We start from the raw sequence: 21,598 nt of genomic DNA on the forward strand, positions 1-21,598 counted from the left end.
GGTCCCTCTGGTCCCTTTTAATTCTAAGACTAAAAAATATCTGAAAACTGATTGTAATTGTAAAATGCAGGCAAGGATTTTCAGGAAGAATTTTAATAAAAAAAAAAGATAAATTCAAAATCAGACCAGATACTGTCAAGCTTTCTTCAAGCAATCAGAAAAAAATATTGTTTTTGCTTCATATATGATCCCTTACTCTTTCTTTGCTCAAGTCACAACCCCAAAAATCAATCCCAGTCTTCTTTTCATGGTATGGCACCTTGTAATACAATTTCAAAAAGATTCATTCACCAATAGTCAAGTCATTGTCTGGACATCAGGATAATGCATTTTTCTACCCCCTTTTGGCCCCAAAATACCCCAAATATCAATCAAAGTGTGACCATTGCGATATACAATATTGTGGAACAAGATCACTGACATTCCTATGCTTTTATTGGAATTATGTAGTTAAATTCCATGAAGTGATTGTTTTGAGCCCCTCCATTCTAAGACAGTTGGAATTACCCGGGATAACTGATCACAAATTTTTATTCGTTTATGTGGACTGATGAAAAACTCCAAACCATGGGGTACAATAAAAGAAAGCAAGAACTTCCTGGAAGTTTTTTTTAATTATTTTTATGACAATTGAAAGAACAATATTAATGGGTCTACATAATATTAATAAAAAAATCACAGTTTGAACCAAGACAAATGCATAAATTTGAACTGTGTGAAAATCAAAATCATGTAGAAAAATTTTAAAGCATAAAATATATTAACACTAAGGTTCAACAACTATAGTACAATGAAAACAAATGTGCCTGTCAAATTATAGTCCTTTCTTGCAGTTCTTCCTGGGTAAAATGTTGTATATGTGTTATCTTTTGACAGATAAACTGTAAAAAGAACCATGAGTATCATATTTAAAAAAAATAATAATAATTAGATGGGAATGTACAGTACATCACCTTTTTTTACAAATTACATTTTAACTTCAAATTCCTTGAACCAAGAATGATTGTAAATCATTCAAACTTCAAATTTTCAATCAAATTATAAATCCCTAAAATTCATTCAAATTTTTTCAACAGTTTTCCAGTAAAAGATTGGCACTGGATACAATAAATATAAATTCCCAAGGTATGATAGTACTTCAGAAATAACACCTTTCAACCTGAATAGCATTTGAAATGAACCTTTTTCATATCAATGTATATATTATAACTAGTAATTGCCATTTAACAAACTTCATATGACTAAATGATCCCCTACACCAAGAAACCAGCTACATGTTTTACTGTGAAAGTACATGTACTTTAATTCCTGGATACCTATTTTCGTGGATCAGGGAAGAAACAAAAGTCCATGAATTATTAAATTCGTGGTTTTAATGTTTTTTGTATACACATCAATGGGAATCTCTTATTTATTGGGAACCAATTTTTGTGGTTTAGTCTACCCATGAAAACAGGAAAATTGGTACCCCACAAACAATAGTACTTTCAGTTTTCTCTGGCCTATCACCCAGTATGATTGACAACCCACTTTTCCTAAGCTGGATCAGCCAACTGTACCACAATTTGTTATCTTTTAGCATATATAATCACTTCTAAAAATTGTAAGGTGCTCTCCCATTATTGAATAGTCATTCAAAATCAAATGCTTCATGGATGCAGCTTGATACAGCCTCTGGTGTTAACACCCTGAACATTTGGAAAAGTATGAACATTACATATCAATTCGACGTATTTCTCGATTTCATAAAAGATAAAAGACCTTATAGTAAGAGTATGTATTACTTAACAGACATTAAGCTTGTAAGATAATATCGCTTCACATATGTGCTACTTTTTATTTTATATAGAATGATTCTGAATATAAACACTGCCAAAAAAGCGCTAATATGAAATGAAATAATCCTTAAAGAATAAGAGGTCAGCCATACCCTTTTCAGCCCCTTTAAGTGCATAACCCAGATTCATTGTTTAAAATTTCATATAGGCCAAATCTATATTAAAACTTCATAAGAAACACCATTAAAGTATTGTAGCCCAACAAAATTATTAAACCTTCCATGCCAAATTGAAAATAAGGGTAACAACAAAATTACACAGCAATTGTCCAATTCAGAAATAAATTCCGAAGTAGATATTACACCACTGAAATAGCTTGTACCGCAATACAGGCATTTCAAACAAAATGGTGAGTTAAATCAAGGTTTTACAGATTGAGTTATTTCCCTTTGCACTTAAGGAAATTGAAAGATTCTTGGCCCATTATTTCTATATCAATCAAAATCAGAAACTTTCACTTGCCATAAGGTGCCTTAAGTTCTCACTGTAACTCTAGTTATAGTAAAAAAAATCAAATGTTGACAATTATACAGGTTTTAAAGCAAAGGACCCTCTAAAAAAACCAAAACCCTTTTGGCTACTAATTACTCAATAATTCTGGTCATTTTGTAGTGATGAACCTGGTATTAAAATTGAATTTAAAATCAACTCAATTCATCATGCCAATACCAGTGTTTCAAGACAATGACAGCACCATAACATCATACTACTGCAAACATTTTGCAGGCATGTCATAAAAAACATAAAAATATTGATGGAAAAAGAAATGAAACTGGGATTATTCCAAAAAAAGAAACATTGTTCTGTATCATAAAGTACTAAGTATTAAATATTGTACAAAATTTGATAAGTTCTTTCAATACATATAAAGTTGTTATATGGAAATCACTAAAAATCCTATGATCAGTTCTCATGAGGATCCACTGGGGACAAACAGACATATACTGGTCAGTTACCAGAGGGTTTCACAGAATACCATGCTATTTCATATGACTAGGAATAAAAATGAATTTAACAGTATTTTCACCACAAAAAAATAACACAGTGCCATAAATAAAAGAAAGTTAATTTTGTTACTAAAGATACCTAGTCTTCCAAGTGAAGAGCAAGAGCCATAATTCTAGAACAGTTTAAATTTCACCTGCATTTTTGATTTCTAATTATTGAAGAGTTATGGTTAATTGGTGCTTTTATCATCACTCTCAATCCTGAACAAAATAAAAATCCTAAATTTAAACTGAAAAAAGGATGCAACTCCAGAACAGTAAAATCAAGAAACTTTCCCATAGACTAATTAATAAATGTTCAAAATGGTTTAGTTGAGTGGTTCTATTATTAACATGAGGATCACTACTGATATATATCCCTGACTCATGGCTCAAAGATATGATAATTGTTTGTTTGATGGTAATTAAGAAGCTATTTTCATTACAATACATATACAAACAAAAGAACTGCTAAAAAAAAAATAAAATTTGAATTTTTAAACACTGGTGTATTCAAAGTGTTAAGAAAAAATTCTGAACAGAAGACTAAACACAATGAAGCTAGCCAGACAAATTCTCTGTATAATCTATAAAAATTCAACAAGGATAATATAACTTTGTTCTCAATGAAAAATAAATTGTATGGAAAGACATAGGTAAACAGAACACTTATTTACAAACATTGGGGACAGATTAAACAGGAGATAGTTCAGTGGTTTTAGTTATAGCACTTGAGGCACTTAGTTTTAAGTTGTGTCCCATGGTTGGATAACGGGTATTCATGGTGACAAGGCACAAAGGTAAGGACCTCAAAATTTTAAATTCACGCAGATCCTCGATTAGAACGAAGAGTGTTAAAAGTTTGTATATGGATTGCTGTTACCTGCAAGGCATAGGATCCTATCATATTTAAAGTACATTGTATTGACTGAAAATGTAAAAGTTTGAGAGTGGTAGGCCAAATCTTTAGTGCCATTATCAACATCAATATAATACACAAAAGGTAATGATAAATAAAGAGTACTGTGTAAAGAAAAAACCACTGAAGTAACTCATGGTTGAAGACTTAAATACAGTACAAAAATACACAATAACTGACAACAACGCACATTAATGTCAAAAAACAGACAAATCTACACAAATGAGGTAAATTGTTCAAAAATTAGGAATTTTTTCTACCACTAATAGAAACTTTACAATACAAAGATATGAAATATTCATATTTACTAATAGAGCACAAGTCATCATAACAATTGGATAAATCTTCAATGATCTACAATATGGGATTCAAGTATTATATAAAAACATTTTAACAGCAAGTAAAAGCAGCATACAAAAATCACACTCATGCTATTCCAAGAAAAAAGTAGGCAAAGGAGATTGAAAAGCACTTGGCATACTTTTTGATGGATGGTGGGGTACATGATTACCTTTGAAATTTCAAACTTTTGCTACCAATTGACTTGAAGATGACAAATCAAGGGATTGATAATTGAAAGTCTTCTTTGTCAATACTACACAAACTATAACATATGCCAAGACAATGACACTACAAAACTGCATGTTATTTACTAATTCTATATCACTATGTATGTTAACTGTACCATCATGTGACTCAATTTTTATAGTATAAAATTAGTGTACGATTGAACGGAAGAAAAACCAAAACTCTTTACACCCAATGTATGTATCTTGATAAACATTGATGCTTGTCACAAATTTACTCTAAGTTTCTTTACAAATTTGAATATAAATTAAAAAAGGCAACTCTATTGAGAGAATATAAGCATTTCACTCCTTAAAGAAAGCACCTGAAATCCCCAATATGTCAATTAAGAGTTTGTATTACAGTGATATGCATTGTAGGTTGGGGTAGATCAATACTTAAAAAATTAAATATGACTCCTGCAAACTTTTGATCCAGATACACACTGTGCCCCATGACTGTAGTTCTACAAGATCTAATTCTTCCAAACTCTTGGCATCATGGTCCTTTTATCTAATTTAATAATAGAGTGTTAATATGACATTGGCAGTATTTGAATAAAATCTGATGAAACTTTTCAAAGTGGTTCATTTACAGATCTTAAAATGAATTCTAACCAGTTTCCACACAGTAAAAAGCAACTTCACTCCCATATAAACATGAAACAATTTATCTAGCTCAAGTCATATATTTGTGCCTAAGACAAGGAAAAATTATCATTAAAGCTCAAAATTATGGTTCTTAATGAACTGACTTAGCAAATCAAGTGCCTACGAATTCAAGTCACAACAAGATTTTCATTATGTAGAGCATTACAAAGCAAATTGATTTTTTAAGACAAAGTTCTTTGAAAATGTGCAGATCTAAAGACACTATGCTTTTTATTTTATTATATTTACATTTCACTAGGAAAAAAAGTAAATTTGTATAATGTGTACTGAAAAATGATCATGGCTATCTTAGACCTTATAAACCTAAATCCTACAAACATCAAACAAAACAGAACAAAAATAATAATAATTAAGGATGTCAACTTGGTGAGCTTACGAGTCTATATCAGTATTTGGCAGGTGGTGATATACAAAAATATTTTTGTGACACTTTATTAGTGAAATGCATTCAACCTAACAACAAATAACTCATAATTTATATCACTGTGTTGTGTAGAGAGACTGAACAATGATTGGAAATTTTATCAATTACCAAAGATAATTGGTACATCACTGATATAGTGTGGTGTAGAGAGACAATATGTGACTGGATATACAGGACTGAAAAATGTTTAAAAATTTTGGTAAGTCCAGATAATTAAATTGTTCATCATCATCCTGCACAAGTACTATAATGTGTATAAGAATTATGTCTGAGGTTTATTGATATATTTCAGCAATAAAATGTTTGGCAGTTTTTTTATGTATCCTCACTGCTTTGATTCTTACATGGATCTGTACTTATATACAATGCAGAAATCATTGTGTGCACTAATGATTGTGATATTGTAATTTAAGACATAAATGTGATTTTATTTTTTGTAATTTGATAAAAATCATGCATCAATACTGTATAAAATTCCATAATGCAAGGTCTTACTATTGCCAAATTGAAATCAGTCACATTTTTTGCAACAATAAAAACAATGCAATAATTTCTAAATTAACAGTTCTCAGTCCTGCAATAATTCCTTAGCCAATCATCTCTCTTTTAATTTTTCCTGAAACTCGAGATGTTTCTGAAGGAAACCAATGGAATGAAAATAAATAAATGTGGTCTGTATCCTATAGAACACCGATTAGTTTGATACTTGGTGCCACAGAGAAATAATTGAGTACTTGTTGACGTCCCAAATTATACATATAAATATTCATAGTCCAATAGGTAATAACTTGCTAAATCAAACAAAAATTAGTCTTTTTTATCAACTAAGGAAAAATAATCTTTGTGTACCAATTTATAAAAATAGAAATAAAAAATAAATAAGTTATATTTTACAAAGTAAAGATATTTACACGATAAAAATGTTAATCTTTGGCCTTTAAATGACCAGACTAAAAACACTACTCTACAAAAATAAAATGAGATCATAAAAAGGTACTATTTGTAGGATAATAACACAAAACTAAAGGTCATTATCTTAAGACAGTCCTTTTTTCAAACAGCAACCAGAAAAATACTGCATACCAGTTAGAACCTATCTAATTGAGTGAACAGATCATAGGAAATCAAATAAAAGAGAAAAAAAAACTAAAAACATTCAGAAATATAGTTTGTGAAACTATAATAAAAGTAATAGAGGTAATTAACAATTAATGAAGATGTTGTATTAGGATATCATGATAACTAAAAATATAATAGGTTTTTAAAAATGAACCAAACCTGATTTGCTGAGTACACATATTATGTACATAACTATTGTTAGTCTTAAAATAAACTTCAGCACTGAGGATAAGCAAGTACAAATAAATATTTCTCAAAAACATACAAAAAACAACAAGACTTTGGTCCCAACTCTCAATAGCAACTATTCATTATTACAGTTACAGTGAAAAAGTAGAAAACTGCATTTGAAAAAAAACCGTAGACAAACAATGGACGAAATTCATAAACAACACATGTTAGTTTAAAGCATTTGTTATAAATGCTGATGTCTGAACAATGCTGAGGAAACCCCTTGAATCTCCAAATCCAATGATGTACTTTCTGTATAAATGAACAGATAATACATTTCTTCAACCATTTTAGTATAAAATTCTAATAACTTTAGACGTATTTTTATCATTAACAGTTTAAATTTTTCAAAATCTATAATAAAATAATGGTATACCATTCGTATTTCTAACAAAGAACTATACCACATCCTCCCTTTTTGAGAAAAAAAAATTATAACGGCTTCAACCCCAACCCCACACAAATTTATCAGAAATTACTCATAAAATGTTTATATCAAATATAATTTTTATAGGTATTTTTTTTTTAATAAAAGAATAGAGCTTTACTGTCAAGAAAAAATGACTAGCAGTTTACAACAATGGCCTTCTTCAGACATGTTATAGATAGGTGTCAGTTCATGAAGTGATGATGTGAGACTGGCCATTTGATACAAGTCCCAATGATAGAATGACATGGATTACTGACTTAAACCATCAATACATGACTAACTACATTTCACTACCAAACTTCCTTTGTCATGAAGATTTCTCCAAAGCTGCCATACGATTATTTAGTTCTTTAATCCCATGCTGAATTCTCTTTAAATGACCTACTTTGTGTACACCCAAGTCCTAAAATAAATGAAATATTATTCCTTTATCTCATTCCATATAAAATATTAGGTCAGCCTAAAAAATCTTCAGAAAATTCTTAAATCTCGTTTCTAGTACCATCTGCAAGCAGTACATTTCCATATTTTCAGGGCATAACCCTTTTTTTAACGATAAACTTGTTCATTTGGAAAGTGAAGGGGCAACTTAAATAAAACTAGAGGCTCAAGAGAGCCTGAATCGCTCACCTGGTTAACCAGTTGCTTATTTGAAAAACTTGAGGAATGAGACAGGCTAAGTTAAAATCAACTAAATTGTCAACTGCAGGAAATGCTTTTCATTTTCATGACCTGAACCAGACATTTGCTAAAGGCAACAATTTTTGAATTTTTTTCAAAAACCTGTCTTATGACCCCTAAGTTCCATTTTTAGTATAGGCAGCCATATCTATTCACGGATTAAAAATCACAACAGTCATTTTGAGCACAACACAATAAAGAACTATTATGCTTATTTTCATTCAATTATCTTAAATGATTTTAGAGAAGATTTTTAAAGTTGTACATGTGGAAAAAAAAAACAACAAAAAAACTGTTTCAGGGGTCGTAACTCCTACATCAGTCGAAATGATATACTTTTTTGTAGTTCATTGTACTACGACTGTGTATTTTCTACAGGTATACCATTTTTATTTCATTTTCTTTCTGATGTTAAGTATTTTTTTCATTTTTTCCTGTTCATTCATCTAGAATTATCTGCTGATCATTTACCATTCACTATTCATAGTTAAATGAAATGTTTATACATACTTGAATATCCCCTTTGTCCAGTGATAAGAGTTCTAAGCCCCTGATTTCATGCCCTATGAAGTAGTCTCTATATTCTCCAAGAGATAATGACTCTAACCATAAACCAACATCTTCTGGTGTCCAAGTATATACATTATAAGCTGAAAATTATAAAGCAAATGCAGAACCTTCCAGATTATTAATGATAATTGGTTCTGTACTTCTAACTCAATAAGTATTACCATTTTTGAGTAATTGTATAAGGTGCTGACAGACTGACAGTCATAAAACATTCATTTGGCATATGAAAAATGTTGCACATATACACTAACCTTTGAGGTCCTCCTCGAATTATAGAAGTCTGTTGTAAAACCAGTCAACTGACATAAATTTCCACTTAAGTATGAGACTCCTGTTAACCTAACTCAGTGAATATCAATAACTGAAAAGTGGGTTTTCGGCAAATCATATGAATAAAACCATGTATTTTTCCATTATCCTTTAAATAATTGTATGCAAATCTACATACTGTTGTATGTGCTTCTTTTGTGTAATGTTTCATCACAACAAAATGGTTTGGACTGTTGCATTATACCATACATGATACATGAATGATTTTTCCTTCATTGTTTTGCTTATACTTACAAATTGGAATGTTGACTTTACTATCTTTATCTTTACCTTTGCCTTTTAACTTGTTATAGACATGTTTTAACCTACCCGGCTTACTTCTTTTACTGTTTTCAGTTGTCGGAATAAGGGGCTGAAATTATACAAAACCAGATATACTACAAATATATTTATATGTATGTATTTTTAATTTGATCCTCTATACTACAAAACCCTTAATTTATTCTATGTAGAGGAATGATCCTCCGAGAGGAAGCTATATTTTTATATAGCCTGGATGGACGAGTGGTCAGAGGCACTGGACTTAGTGCAGATGGTTTTACTAGAGATGTCACAATGGCACAAGATTAAGTCCTACATGGGGAACAACCATAAATAGTTAGACGAAATAAATTCAGCAGACTGATACTTCTTTTAATACAATTTTAAGTTTCAAAACAGCTCTCCTAACAGAAATCAACCCTCTAAAACTGCAAACTGTCAGATTTCTCTTCCGAATACCAGAGAGGCTAAAAAAATGGTCATGATCCATCTTTACAAAATTCAAACTCAGGTGACCATAATTACTATACAGTGAAATTCACTGAAGTGTAAAGATGTGTCTAACCTCAGAGTAAAGGCGTGTGAAATATGGTGTTCAACCTTAGGGTGAAAGTATGTCACTAATCAAAAATAACAATGTCTTATAAGGAAGTAAAGTGCGTCTAGCCTGAATTGAAAGATGTGTCTAACCTATATGCTAAGATGTGTGTTACCAATACATAAAGGTCTGTCAAACCAGTGTTAGAAGGTGTATCCAACATCTGTGTAAAAGTGTGTGCAATTGGAGTGTGAAGATGAATATAACCTGAGTGTGAAGGTGAGTCCAACCTGAGTGTGAAGGTATGCAAAACCTGTGTGTAGAGGTGTCTCATCTGGGTATGAATATGTGTCTACAAATGATCCAAAAGATAACCTTTTACTGAAAGAGAGGGTGTTTCTACAGTTGACCCAAATACTAACTTTAATCTCGAAAATGTAGGTGTTTCAACAATTTACTTCCCATGTCAGGAGAGTTAGATAGCATCTATTATTGACCTAATACCTACCTCATCCTGAGAGTTATGTTGTGCAGGTGCTGTATGGAATGGAAGGTTACAAATCTGACACATCTTCTGTAATTCTAAATCTAACTGTCCCAGACACATACTAAGCTGGTCCATTACATCAGAATCTAATCTCTAGAACACATCAAAAACAATCATGTACCTTTTGTTTACTAACATTTTCAAATTAATACTTAGTTCACTTTAATTCTTGCTATTCATGACAGAAAGACTAAATTATACCATATTTATAATTATTTGAATGAAAAATATGCATTATTACATATGGGTTACATGTTCATGTAAAAGTAATTTTGTGGAATACAAATTTTTCAAATACTCTGAAAGATAAAAAAATTGATATGAAAGTGGTTTTAAATATCTACACTTTCTCACATCAGTAAGGAGTGAAACTTACTAGAATATTTTCACTTCTAAATCTTATATTTTTAAAAACACAAGAAGTAAATAAAATTACAGTCGAACCTCGTTACGTCGAGGTTGAAGGGACCAGGTAAATATGTCCAAGTTATTCGAGGTTTGAGTCATCCAAGGTCAGGTATAACTCGGAAGTAGTGTGGTCATGATTGTTTCTGCATTTCCATCATTTATCAGAGGTTGGAGTCATCCTAGGACAAGTATAACTCAGAAATAAGTTTGGTCATGATTGTTTCTGCATTTCACTCATTTGTTGTGCTTGTACATGTATATGTACTTCACTTTACAGGGTTCTTCAAGATGTCTTGCATTTCATATCATAAGTTTTTTTTTGTTTGCTCAACCATACTAAGTAAACTTTCGGGTTACCTTTCTACTTACAAGCATTGCTGCTTTATCTGATAGAAAGACACTGGTATCAGAATACAGTTGCTGAACACTTCTTATAAAATCTATCACTTGACTCCTTAAAGTAGGCTGAAAAAATAATCTTAAAATGTACTACAAAATACCATATCTGCAGACAGATAGACATATAATTTTATAATGTACTGCAAAATACCATATCTGCAGACAGATAGAAATATAATCTTAAAATGTACTACAAAATACCATATCTGCAGATAGATAGACATATAATCTTAAAATGTACTACAAAATACCATGTCTGCAGATAGATAGACATATAATCTTAAAATGTACTACAAAATACCATATCTGCAGATAGATAGACATATAATCTTAAAATGTACTATACAATACCATATCTGCAGATAGATAGACATATAAGCTTATATTTACCTACAAGTACCTAAAACTGATGAAAGAATATATGAACAAAGTTTCAGCATTGGTCCTAAACAAAGGTATTCAATAATGGTGTGTTTGCATATGCATGAAGATGACAAAGTACGTAAGTATAAAGTCATTTTTGGTATATGAAAAATTCTATTTGTTAACACTATTTATAAAATGCTTTACAGGGAACAGCTTGATATGACTGCAGGAGTTGAACCAAGAACATTTGAGGCAATTTAAACTTAGTTTGGGTAGCGATAAATGTTTTACACATCATAACTGTTTTGAAAAGACTGATGGTACTCCAAGAGCTTTTAAATTTGCAATTAGACATTAGAAATAAGCAATTTATACAAAGTTTCAGAAAAAAGCTTTTTTGACAGCTAATTCCTATCTAGTTCAGGATCTCATTCCCTTTTACACAAGTTTTTGCCAGGAAACCAGGAAAAAAACTAAATCCCTTCACAGTCTTAATACTAAAAATCAATCCCAGCATGACCTTTGTGGTATGAAACCATTCTGGTACAATTTCATGGAGACTGCAATGATGTCATTCCACAAAGATGGAAATAGAATAGTATGTAGCCTTATAGTTCAGTCTATACTGAAATTCAATATATACTTGCTTTAGCTCTTTTCAGCTCCTAAAATTATGAAATGGTACGATAAATGTCCTGATACCCAAAATAGATGTTTGTGGCAAGAAACCTTGTGGTATCATTTTAAGCAGATCCATTATTATATTTTGTTTGTAGAGTGCATGTTTTTGGTTCCTTTTAAGCTTCTTATATAGTTGAAAACAAAGTGTTTATAAACAATGACAGCACAATACCATTATATGACCACACATATTTTGTGGTCATTCAAAAGTGAAGGGAAAAAAATTTAATAAATATATCACAAATATCTAACTAAAGTTTCATAAAATGCATTCCACATTGAACATGCAGTCAAATAAACAAAAATGCTTAAATGCAAACAATAATGTGATGCCACAACACTGCTGCTCCACTAAGAAATATCAAGTTTTAACCATTAAATGGAATCATGAAAGCTTCATATCATAATGAGTATACATGTATGTACAAAGCTTCCTCATAGTGTAACCCACTAATCAACAACAAAACCTAGATATACTCAACAAAGCTCACAAGAAGATTCTCTTCCTAAACTCAACATATAAATATTCAAGACTCTCAAATTACATATGCAAATACATCCATATATAATGTTAAACCTCAATTTTGAGTAAATCAATTTGTGCTTTACAAAATAAGTGGACAAATGGGTATGTCATTCCTATATACCCCATTAACTTTGTTTGAAGATGTTTAAAACTTAAACAAAACGTAAAAAGATGCATTGACTGACAATCTTTCAAGCCGTCACTGGTAATCAATCAGTCAAACCATAATTGACAATCAATGCTTCAAAACTATAATTGACAATCAATGCTTCCAAACCATTACTGACAATCAATTTGTCAAACCATAACTTACAACTGATACTTCATATCATTACTGACAATCAATACTTTCCAACTATCACTGATGATAAATGTGTCAAACCATCACATGACAATCAATGCTTTAAAACCATTACTGACAAATGTGTCAAAACTTACAATTGATGCTTCATATCTTTACTGGCAATCTATGCATTCAAACCACCATTGATGATAAATGTGTCATTACTGACAATCAATGTACTGTACCATAACTGACAAATAATGTGTCAAACCATCACTGACAATCAATGTGTCAATATACAACTTCATTAAAAATCTTTTTGTCAATCTATCACTGGTAAGCAATGTGTTAAAGCCTTATTTAGTTGACAGGACTCAAAACTAATTGTAGCCATTACAGCACATACAATGATAATGTTTACGGGACAAAGTTGGTCTTCCCTTAAATGATTGATAACCAACTTGTTAGGTAATTGAATGGACAATTGAGAAAGAGATTTTAATTTAGGTTTTTTTAGCATTACATTGACATTTGAATCTCTGTCTGATAGAAAGTTTAAATCTCCTTTTCAATTATCTAATTAACTACCTAAGGAAGTTCATCTGTAACTGGATCAAAGTACGACTAACAAAATATCCTAAACATCATCATAAAAACTGATAAAATACTGAAGTAAACAAAACATGCTAGGTGAACATTCATAGTGTAGCATTCATATCACACAGTCTTTAATATTGGACAAATTACTCATTCATATATGTGTAACATATCTTTTTTACTGTAGTGAATAGAGGGGGGACCTTTTCAATTCACAACATTCCCAAACAACATATATTAACCTGATTTATTTCATTTTCATCTGTATCAAGCTATTTAAATAGAAATAAAATGATTTCATTTCTGTTAACTATCTTATACTGAGCAAAACTGGGTACCCCAAGTTCCATTCACAAAATAAATTCCTATAAGGTATGTAAGTCTTGTCATGTGACTCTATGGTTTCACGAGAATGGTCCCTATCTACTGTTCAAATGCATGGAATTTTGTCATTTACACAGTGTTAAGTTCATCATTAAATGCAAAACATATTTCTGTGAAAAAATGCCAATAAAATATGTAAAATATATGATATAAGTGTTAAGAAAAGCAATAAATAGAAGATTTTGGATTGTAAAGTAGCATTTCAAGATCCTGGAAGTATACCTTTAAATGAAAAATACTTTCTGCATTTCTGCAACAGAAAATGGAACTAGAACAAGACTTACAAACCCTACAACTGTTCTAGGAGTTGTATAAATTCACCAAAAATAACAATTAAGACATCTTTCTTCCAAAAATAAGGGATAAAAAAAAATATAATCACATTAAAAACTGTAATTAGATAAAAAAAACAAACAAAAACCATAATTTATTAAAAAAAAACAAAACAAAACAAAACCAAAACAAAACAAAATAAAACAAAAAAAAAAACAAAACAAAACAAAACAAAACAAAAAAAAAAAAAACTAAATGGTTTTTACGACTGAATGAGTCAAGTAAATAATTTTCACTTCAAGAACAACATCTGTTCATTCTTGGTTTAACACAGCAACATTTAATCAAACAATGTAACACATAAAAACACTTAATTACTTACATCAGCTAGTCTTCCTGACGGATATAAATTGTCAAGAAATACTGAGGACTGAGATGCTAAAGGATAAAGCTCTTCTTCTACAGCACTATATTTCCTAGAAGCGACCTTCACACTAAAAAAACATTGTGATTTCAGAACAATTTTTCTGAAGAATCATATCAACTTTATATTCATTTTCTAACATACCTAAATACTAAACCATTCTTAGATTTGCCAATAAAAATACTATAATTATTTATGATTTCACCAAAAATATAGGAATTCAGTGACCAAAGCCCTGCATCCCTACATGGTCAAAATACAAAAAGTCATCAAGCAGAAAGTTGATGTGGTTCCAGTCCGAAATCCAATCCATGGATATAGTAAATGAATATAAAACTTTTATAAATAACAAATAAGTATTTGCAGAGAAAACTATGAAAAACGCAGATGTACATACAGACAATAGGATGGATAGACTTGTGATTAATAAGTACCCTCCACTTTCATAATGATTTTGGCAATATGTATGTGTTCTACTTATTATGGTTTCATTTTGTGAGATTACATTTGTTTATTTTGAGTGTAGTGGCAAACCATGAAACAAAAAAAACCCTTTGAACATGATCTCCACAGTAACTCTATAAAGACTGAATGTAGAGTCAGGTATAATGACACAGAATTTCAATCATCCCTGTATCTCATGAGTGGCATGTGGCAGCAGCCATTTCTATCCAAAAACTCCTTGTATCTACATGGAGGAATAGAATATCACATTTGACACAAGGATTAAACAGGGAAGCTGTATTTTATACAAAACATACCACTTTATCATAGAGGAGGATGCCTCGACAAAACTCTGTAGAACTAAACATTCATCTTCTGACATAGATATGACTTGGGGACTAACTGGCCTTTCTACTTTCTGTTTCTCTGACCACTGCGTTAATGTTTTCTCGAAAGCCTAATGATAAACAATTCATGTATGATAAAACATGTATCTGATAAGTAAATTATATGCAGCAGGCAGAAAGGTTTTATTTTTAAATATAAATACACGAAGATTAAATTCAATAGATAAATCATTATCCCGTTGAACTTATTTCAGGAGTGGTCCATTTTCTTTTGCAAAGTGTCTTGCATTTTCTTGCCATCAACATTAGCACAAGTAATGATATTATAAAGTAAATTTTGTCTACTTGTAGCTAAACCAAGTTCCAATTTTTTGTTTTTTTTGTTATTGAACCAACTTTTAACACATATAATAGTGACAACAAGGTTTATGAGTAATAAATACAATAAAAGGAAGGACATACGGGAAAGGAATAAGAACAAAATAGGAAACTGCATTGTCAGTAAATGAAAAATATTAAAGCAGTTAATAGGAGTTGTAGAATGATCTAACTAAAGTTTCAAATGTCATAACAAAACTCCTAAATTGACAATGCATGTGTAACCTATTACAATTTGTCCTTCGGTATTACAATGCATTTTGTTATTGAAAGAAAATGTGGAAATGTGACCTTTTTTAAGCTAACACCTGGTCTTATCTAGATATTTTAAATGACATGAAGTTTTTTATGCTCTTTTCTAACACCTGGTCTTTTCTAGATATTTTAAATGACGTAAACTTTTTTTGGGTAAATGACATTAGTAGCAAAACTAATGAGTAAAATTTTGTTGTCTACAAGTATAAAAATTCAAGGCAAATAAAATGTAAAACCCAATTTCAGAGAAATGGCGGGTGAGACATTTGAATTCTATAACCCCGCCCCTTATTCACCGGGATAAAGCTGATGACCATAACTGCTGTTACGGTCATCTCAAGATGGCGGAGGGAAATTTGTGCAAGAATATTTTTCTTTCATACAGTTGTATATTCAAGATATTGAACAAAATAAACTTGACAAATAGTTGGTAATTCTTCCTAGTTTGGTAAGCACATGTGTAAAATGTATGATTAATGAGAATTTACAAGGTAAAAATATTGATGTGATGACCGTAACATACAGGAACTAATATATATCATGATGAAAGTTTATCAAATACCCTATGTATAAGAAACTATTATCATTTAAAGATTCTGAAGTCTTGTGTTTTTGCAGACAATAGCTGTATGTACATTTTCATAGTTTGACAGTTCCTTTTGATCAATTAGCATTATTTTCTGTCTGAAAAGACTTATATACACATACGTGTATGGTTGTTTACTTAGAAACATTTTTGTACATCCTTCCAGTGAATGGTTACTTGTTGTCTGGTACTTTAATGTGGATTGCAATTTAGGCGTAAAGAGTAGAGGTCACATTAAAAACGAAAAAAAGTTTTGAATATGTACATGCTGTGAGAAGAATCTCAGTTCTTTGACGTTTTAGTGGTGAAAAAGTGAAAAAAATAAAAAATAAAGAAAGCAAAATCGTAAATATATCATAAGGATATACATATAAAGAGTCTCTATATATGCATATACTTTCAATTTTTCTTTATTTTTTCCTTTTTCTAACCACTAAAACATCAAAGTACTGTGGGATGATATCCATAATATATAAACATGTATATAGGCCAAAGAATAAACAAGGGAACCAAGGTACTAGCAGTAATCAAAAGAATGTAATCCAGGGACAAAGACCAGACATGGAAAACAGTCGTACACGACAAAGAACATAAAGTAACTTCATAAATCATACATACAAAGTAACAAAAGCAAATGAGCAACTCAGACTCCACTAAAAACTGGGAGCACGGACCATGTGCACTGGCAGGGTAAGCATCCTCTGCTTTTCTAGAAACACCTGCTCATAAAAAGTCAAATACGGGGTAGACGAAAGAGGAAAAGAAAACTATGACACATTGAACAAATTAGTTTTCATGGTGCAGATGGATACACCATAATGATCCATGAGATGATGATGACGACAATAAAACTTCTGTAGTGATGACTTCAATCTTGTAGCAACATAACCCTGTTCCAGAAGCCTCATTAATCACGCATTTTCACATATGCTTCCAGCTTCAAATTAAAAGCTTGGAAGGATTACCAACTATTCATCATATATATATTTTTCCTCAATATTGTGAATGAACAACTTTTTGAATGAAAAAGATTTGTACCTGAATTTTCTTCCACCATCTTGAGATGACCGTGTCAACTGTTACGGTCATCATCTTTACCCAAATGCTTACTGAAGAAAGAAAGAGGACGAAAATTCAATTAAACATGTAATTACTGACCCTATCTCTGGTTAACATTTGTGCCCTATTTTTATGTACAATTCTGATGTAACCAGGAGGCTGATTCCATGCTTCACCATCAACTTGTACAGGAACATTCTCATCTCCAATAATTGTGATTTTAACTGACCGACACTGGAAAAAACATAAGTTGTAAGAAATAATATGTTAAACCAATAATATGATAATTGACATTTAAAAGCACAATTTTATTTCAAAGAGAAAGAAAAGTTAGTTTTGATCACTAGAAATTCATACTAAACTAGAACTGTGGTGCAAATTTGTGATGTCAAATTAGTACAGTAGACTCCACTTAATCGCATATCGCTTTATTGCATATTTCGGTTATTAGCATCATTTTCTCCTGCACAAAACCATTTCCTATTATTCTATTAGGGAAAAAATCACTTATTTGCATAGGCCTTGCAGGTGCATTTCAGTTTATTGCATAGAGAATTTTGCCTCATCCAGGTAAAGACAGGTTTTCCCAAATTCTATTTTAAGCCTTCGGGTCATAAATATGTCAATCATACTTATTGTTGTAAAAACTAGATTATCATCAATCAGGAGGTGTTAATAATGGATTAAAAACATAATGGATATAAAAGACAATTTAAATGATTTCTAATTACATTAAAATAAACAAGCACCTGGGTGAACGATGACTTCTGACGACATGCCAAACATCACCTTATGATGCAGCTTGGGGTATTTTTTGTCCCTATTTAAATTCTTTCGACTACAAATGATTATCAATGTAAATTTAATTTTCTTTAATGAGCTGAACAGTTTTTAGTGAGCTTGGGTTACTAGGCATAAATATCAACCAAGAATTAAAAGTCATCATTCATTCAGTACAATGTCTAATGATATTCAACTACCCTAAGGTGCCCCATACTATCCACACTTCATAGGAATATATCGAGGTCAATGACACATATAATACCCAACTATCAGTGTACAATGGTGATTGAACAGAGGAATAAAAACACACAGACCATTTCAAAAGCCCAGAAACTGCTAACATTGATGAATATTACACTGAATCCTGGCTGAAATATGAAATATGGGATTTTCTTTCATAGAAAGGTCAGGAAATTACTTGACTATTTATAGATGAGAAACACATGGTTTTACTTATAAATACACAAAACGTAAAGAAGGTCAATAAACAAGACAAACACAATATATATTATTATTTATTGATAAAAGAACAATACAATGAGAAGGTATACAACAATTAAATACCAAATCAGAAATGTTGAACAGTGATATCCCTGGTCGTCTTACCTGAACTCACACTTCTGGTAAAATCGTAATTTCGGTTATAAGAATAGCCCGGTTATTTGCACAATTTTTACTGGCAAATAGGCTATGCAATTAAGCGGAATCCACTGTATTACACATCTTACAACCACTTCTGATTAATCATTCAGTTAAAAACTGAGGTTCTATACTGTCTCATTTTTACTGTTTAACTTTTTCCTGCTAAAATCAGTAAAGCATAGCAAAGTGGGGGAGGTCAAATTAGAGATATTTTTTTGAAATATGAAATTGCAAACATGTTTATATTCAACACTATATCATATAAAAAGCAACTGAGATAAAAACCTGAGCTATTCTGTGATGTTGTATATCTAGCACTCTAGAAACTGCCATTTGAACACTTCCAAATACAGCTACCACTTCTAATATCTTGTCATCAAAACTTGGAGCTTGGAAAGTCTGAAAAATATGCATGAATAAATGAGCAGGATAATACTACCCTAAAAAAAAAGTCCATCACAATTACACCATATGAAAAAATTTTAAAATCCATTTTTTTTCTTGTAAAAGTGATTTTACACTTTATAACCAGTGTTATGAAGATAAACAAACTCATCATTTCTGGACTTTGAAACTGCAATCAACCTTTTTGTTCTCTATTAAATAATGCCATCTATTTTTTTGTAATTTAGTGTCAGTATATATTTATATTATTATGATGTTGATTCTTTCAATTTTGTCTTTTTGATACAACAGAAAGTATTCATCTTTAGTCCAGTTATTCAAATATCAGTGCAAGCCTAATCTGATAGCAATGGCACATGAATTCCTGGGGGACTGGATATTTATTATAATTCTGTGTCAAAACCAGACCCAAAGTGTAATACATGTATATCAACTACTGTGTAAGTAATAATGTTTTTGGGCTACCAATTTTCATGGTTTTCATGGATTTGCCAAACAATGAAATTTGGTTTTCAGTGAAAAGGAAATTTTGTTTAATGAAGTTATTCAAGAATCTACAAACTGACTTTCCCCAAAAAAAACCATGCAAATCGGTAGCAACAAATAAAATTACTTTCACAATATTAGATTTTCAATTCTAAGAAATTTAGATGTATGTAACAGGCAATTCAAATAGTTCCTGTGACATTCATTCCATATTCCTGCAAGATGCAAGTCATGCAAATGGTGATCAAGGACTAGTTACTGAAAATCTTGTACTTTATCCTATGTTTTTTTCTGATAACCTAACATTATGATGTACTCACATCGTTTTCTTTTGTGCCTCCCCAAAAATTAGCACCACCCATGTAGCTAAAAAATAATTCATCTCATTAACTATAGTTATAATTGCTTAAATTACTGGAATATGACCATATCTCCAGACAGACAATTTACAACAATTTTAAAATCTACCATACTTAATAATTTATGTTCCTTTATATCATCCAACAGAAAAAAGCATGTATACAATGACAATTAATGTAAATATGCTTATGATTATAATTATATTTCTTTGTGCATCATGGTCTTCTATATTCTACATATACCGGGTATATAATGTAATCTTTCTTTTACTATTATATAACTATTGTTAATGTTATCAATAAACAACAGATACATTAACATCATACAGAAACAATATCTTGCAAATTAGGTGCAAAATAAATGCATTAATTATTTAGAAATGAATAAATTTTGGAATTAGAAATCACAAACATGAGGCTTCAAGGAGACTAATATGATGAAACATTATATAACATTGACATTATGGAAATGGTCATTAAATTTTTCTTCTCATACAATGTTCAAGATAGTAACTAACATTTGCAAAATCATCATATTAGACCTTTCAGGAGTTGTACAGGTATAAGTTGTCATAATATCAAAACAAAGTGATGTACTTGAAGCTGAAGAAAGTTGCCACATTTACTTTTCTCTAGCCATAACAGTTATGTTTGTGTCAGCACCCAAAGCGCAATGTTCAAAGAACCTACATAAATAATACCTGTGACCAATTTGATTATTTTACACTCAAAAGTTCAGAAATGAAAGGTTTTTTTTTAAGTAAAAGACAACGGACCTTAAAAGATGGTAAAAGCTTAAAACAGAGGTATTTTTAGCAACATTAATAAAACTTACCTAGGTATATTAAGAATAACAATTCCCTGTAGACTGGGAAGGGGAATTTTCTGTCCATCACATTCTAACTGTACTCGCTGATCTAAGTTTTTAAATGTTCTTTGTAAAATCTCTTTACCTCCTAAAACTCCATACCACATTAAATTTTTAGTCCTACTCCTGAAAAGTAATATCACTCAATCTAAAATAAAAGCTTTAATATTCAAGTTCAAATGTCTTCCATTCCATGGTATAGGTTTTAAATTAAAATTCAAGAAACCAGAACGAATTTTAAAATCAAATTAAAAAAAAAAAAACTTGTATTATAATATTGCCCCTGTCTTCAAGAACTATGAGTTAAAAAGTTGTAAACAAAAATTATTTATTGTCCAAAGTCAGCTATTCCATAAACAAGTTTTTACTTTGTCTTTTTTTTTTGTTTCAGCAATCATTCTTTCAATCCATTTCAAAATTGGGATAGTTCCTCAATTTGTGTCATAATATTCCATGCAGAAAATAGTCACAATAGTTAAGTTTTCAAGTTACTGGACTTACTTCAAAAAACAGTGAAAATAAAACTGTCACAA

General features: G+C 30.7%; 1 protein-coding gene across 8 annotated transcripts in view; it reads right to left on the reverse strand.

Annotated features, from left to right (window-relative positions):
* Nucleotides 1–594: 594 nt before the first annotated feature.
* The window catches only part of LOC148624517 (diacylglycerol kinase delta-like), an 80,176-nt gene continuing 59,172 nt past the window's right edge, over nt 595–21,598 (reverse strand). For 7 of the 8 annotated variants that reach the window (XM_088567148.1, XM_088567149.1, XM_088567150.1 and 4 more), the window contains 12 exons: nt 21,033–21,191; nt 20,159–20,204; nt 19,233–19,346; nt 17,622–17,756; nt 15,215–15,354; nt 14,412–14,523; nt 13,615–13,644; nt 10,890–10,985; nt 10,074–10,205; nt 9,001–9,118; nt 8,377–8,516; nt 595–7,588 (listed from right to left, as the gene is read on the reverse strand). In XM_088567148.1, the coding sequence (XP_088423274.1) occupies nt 7,493–7,588; nt 8,377–8,516; nt 9,001–9,118; nt 10,074–10,205; nt 10,890–10,985; nt 13,615–13,644; nt 14,412–14,523; nt 15,215–15,354; nt 17,622–17,756; nt 19,233–19,346; nt 20,159–20,204; nt 21,033–21,191 (1,318 nt within the window). In that variant the 3' untranslated portion in view covers nt 595–7,492. The remainder of the gene's footprint in view (nt 7,589–8,376; nt 8,517–9,000; nt 9,119–10,073; nt 10,206–10,889; nt 10,986–13,614; nt 13,645–14,411; nt 14,524–15,214; nt 15,355–17,621; nt 17,757–19,232; nt 19,347–20,158; nt 20,205–21,032; nt 21,192–21,598) is intronic. The other variant, XM_088567151.1, reaches the window with a different exon arrangement.

This window comes from Perna viridis, chromosome 2 (assembly GCF_037379345.1).
Source record: "Perna viridis isolate PV_CMFRI_1.1 ecotype Kerala chromosome 2, ASM3737934v1, whole genome shotgun sequence".
NCBI classification, from domain to species: domain Eukaryota; kingdom Metazoa; phylum Mollusca; class Bivalvia; order Mytilida; family Mytilidae; genus Perna; species Perna viridis.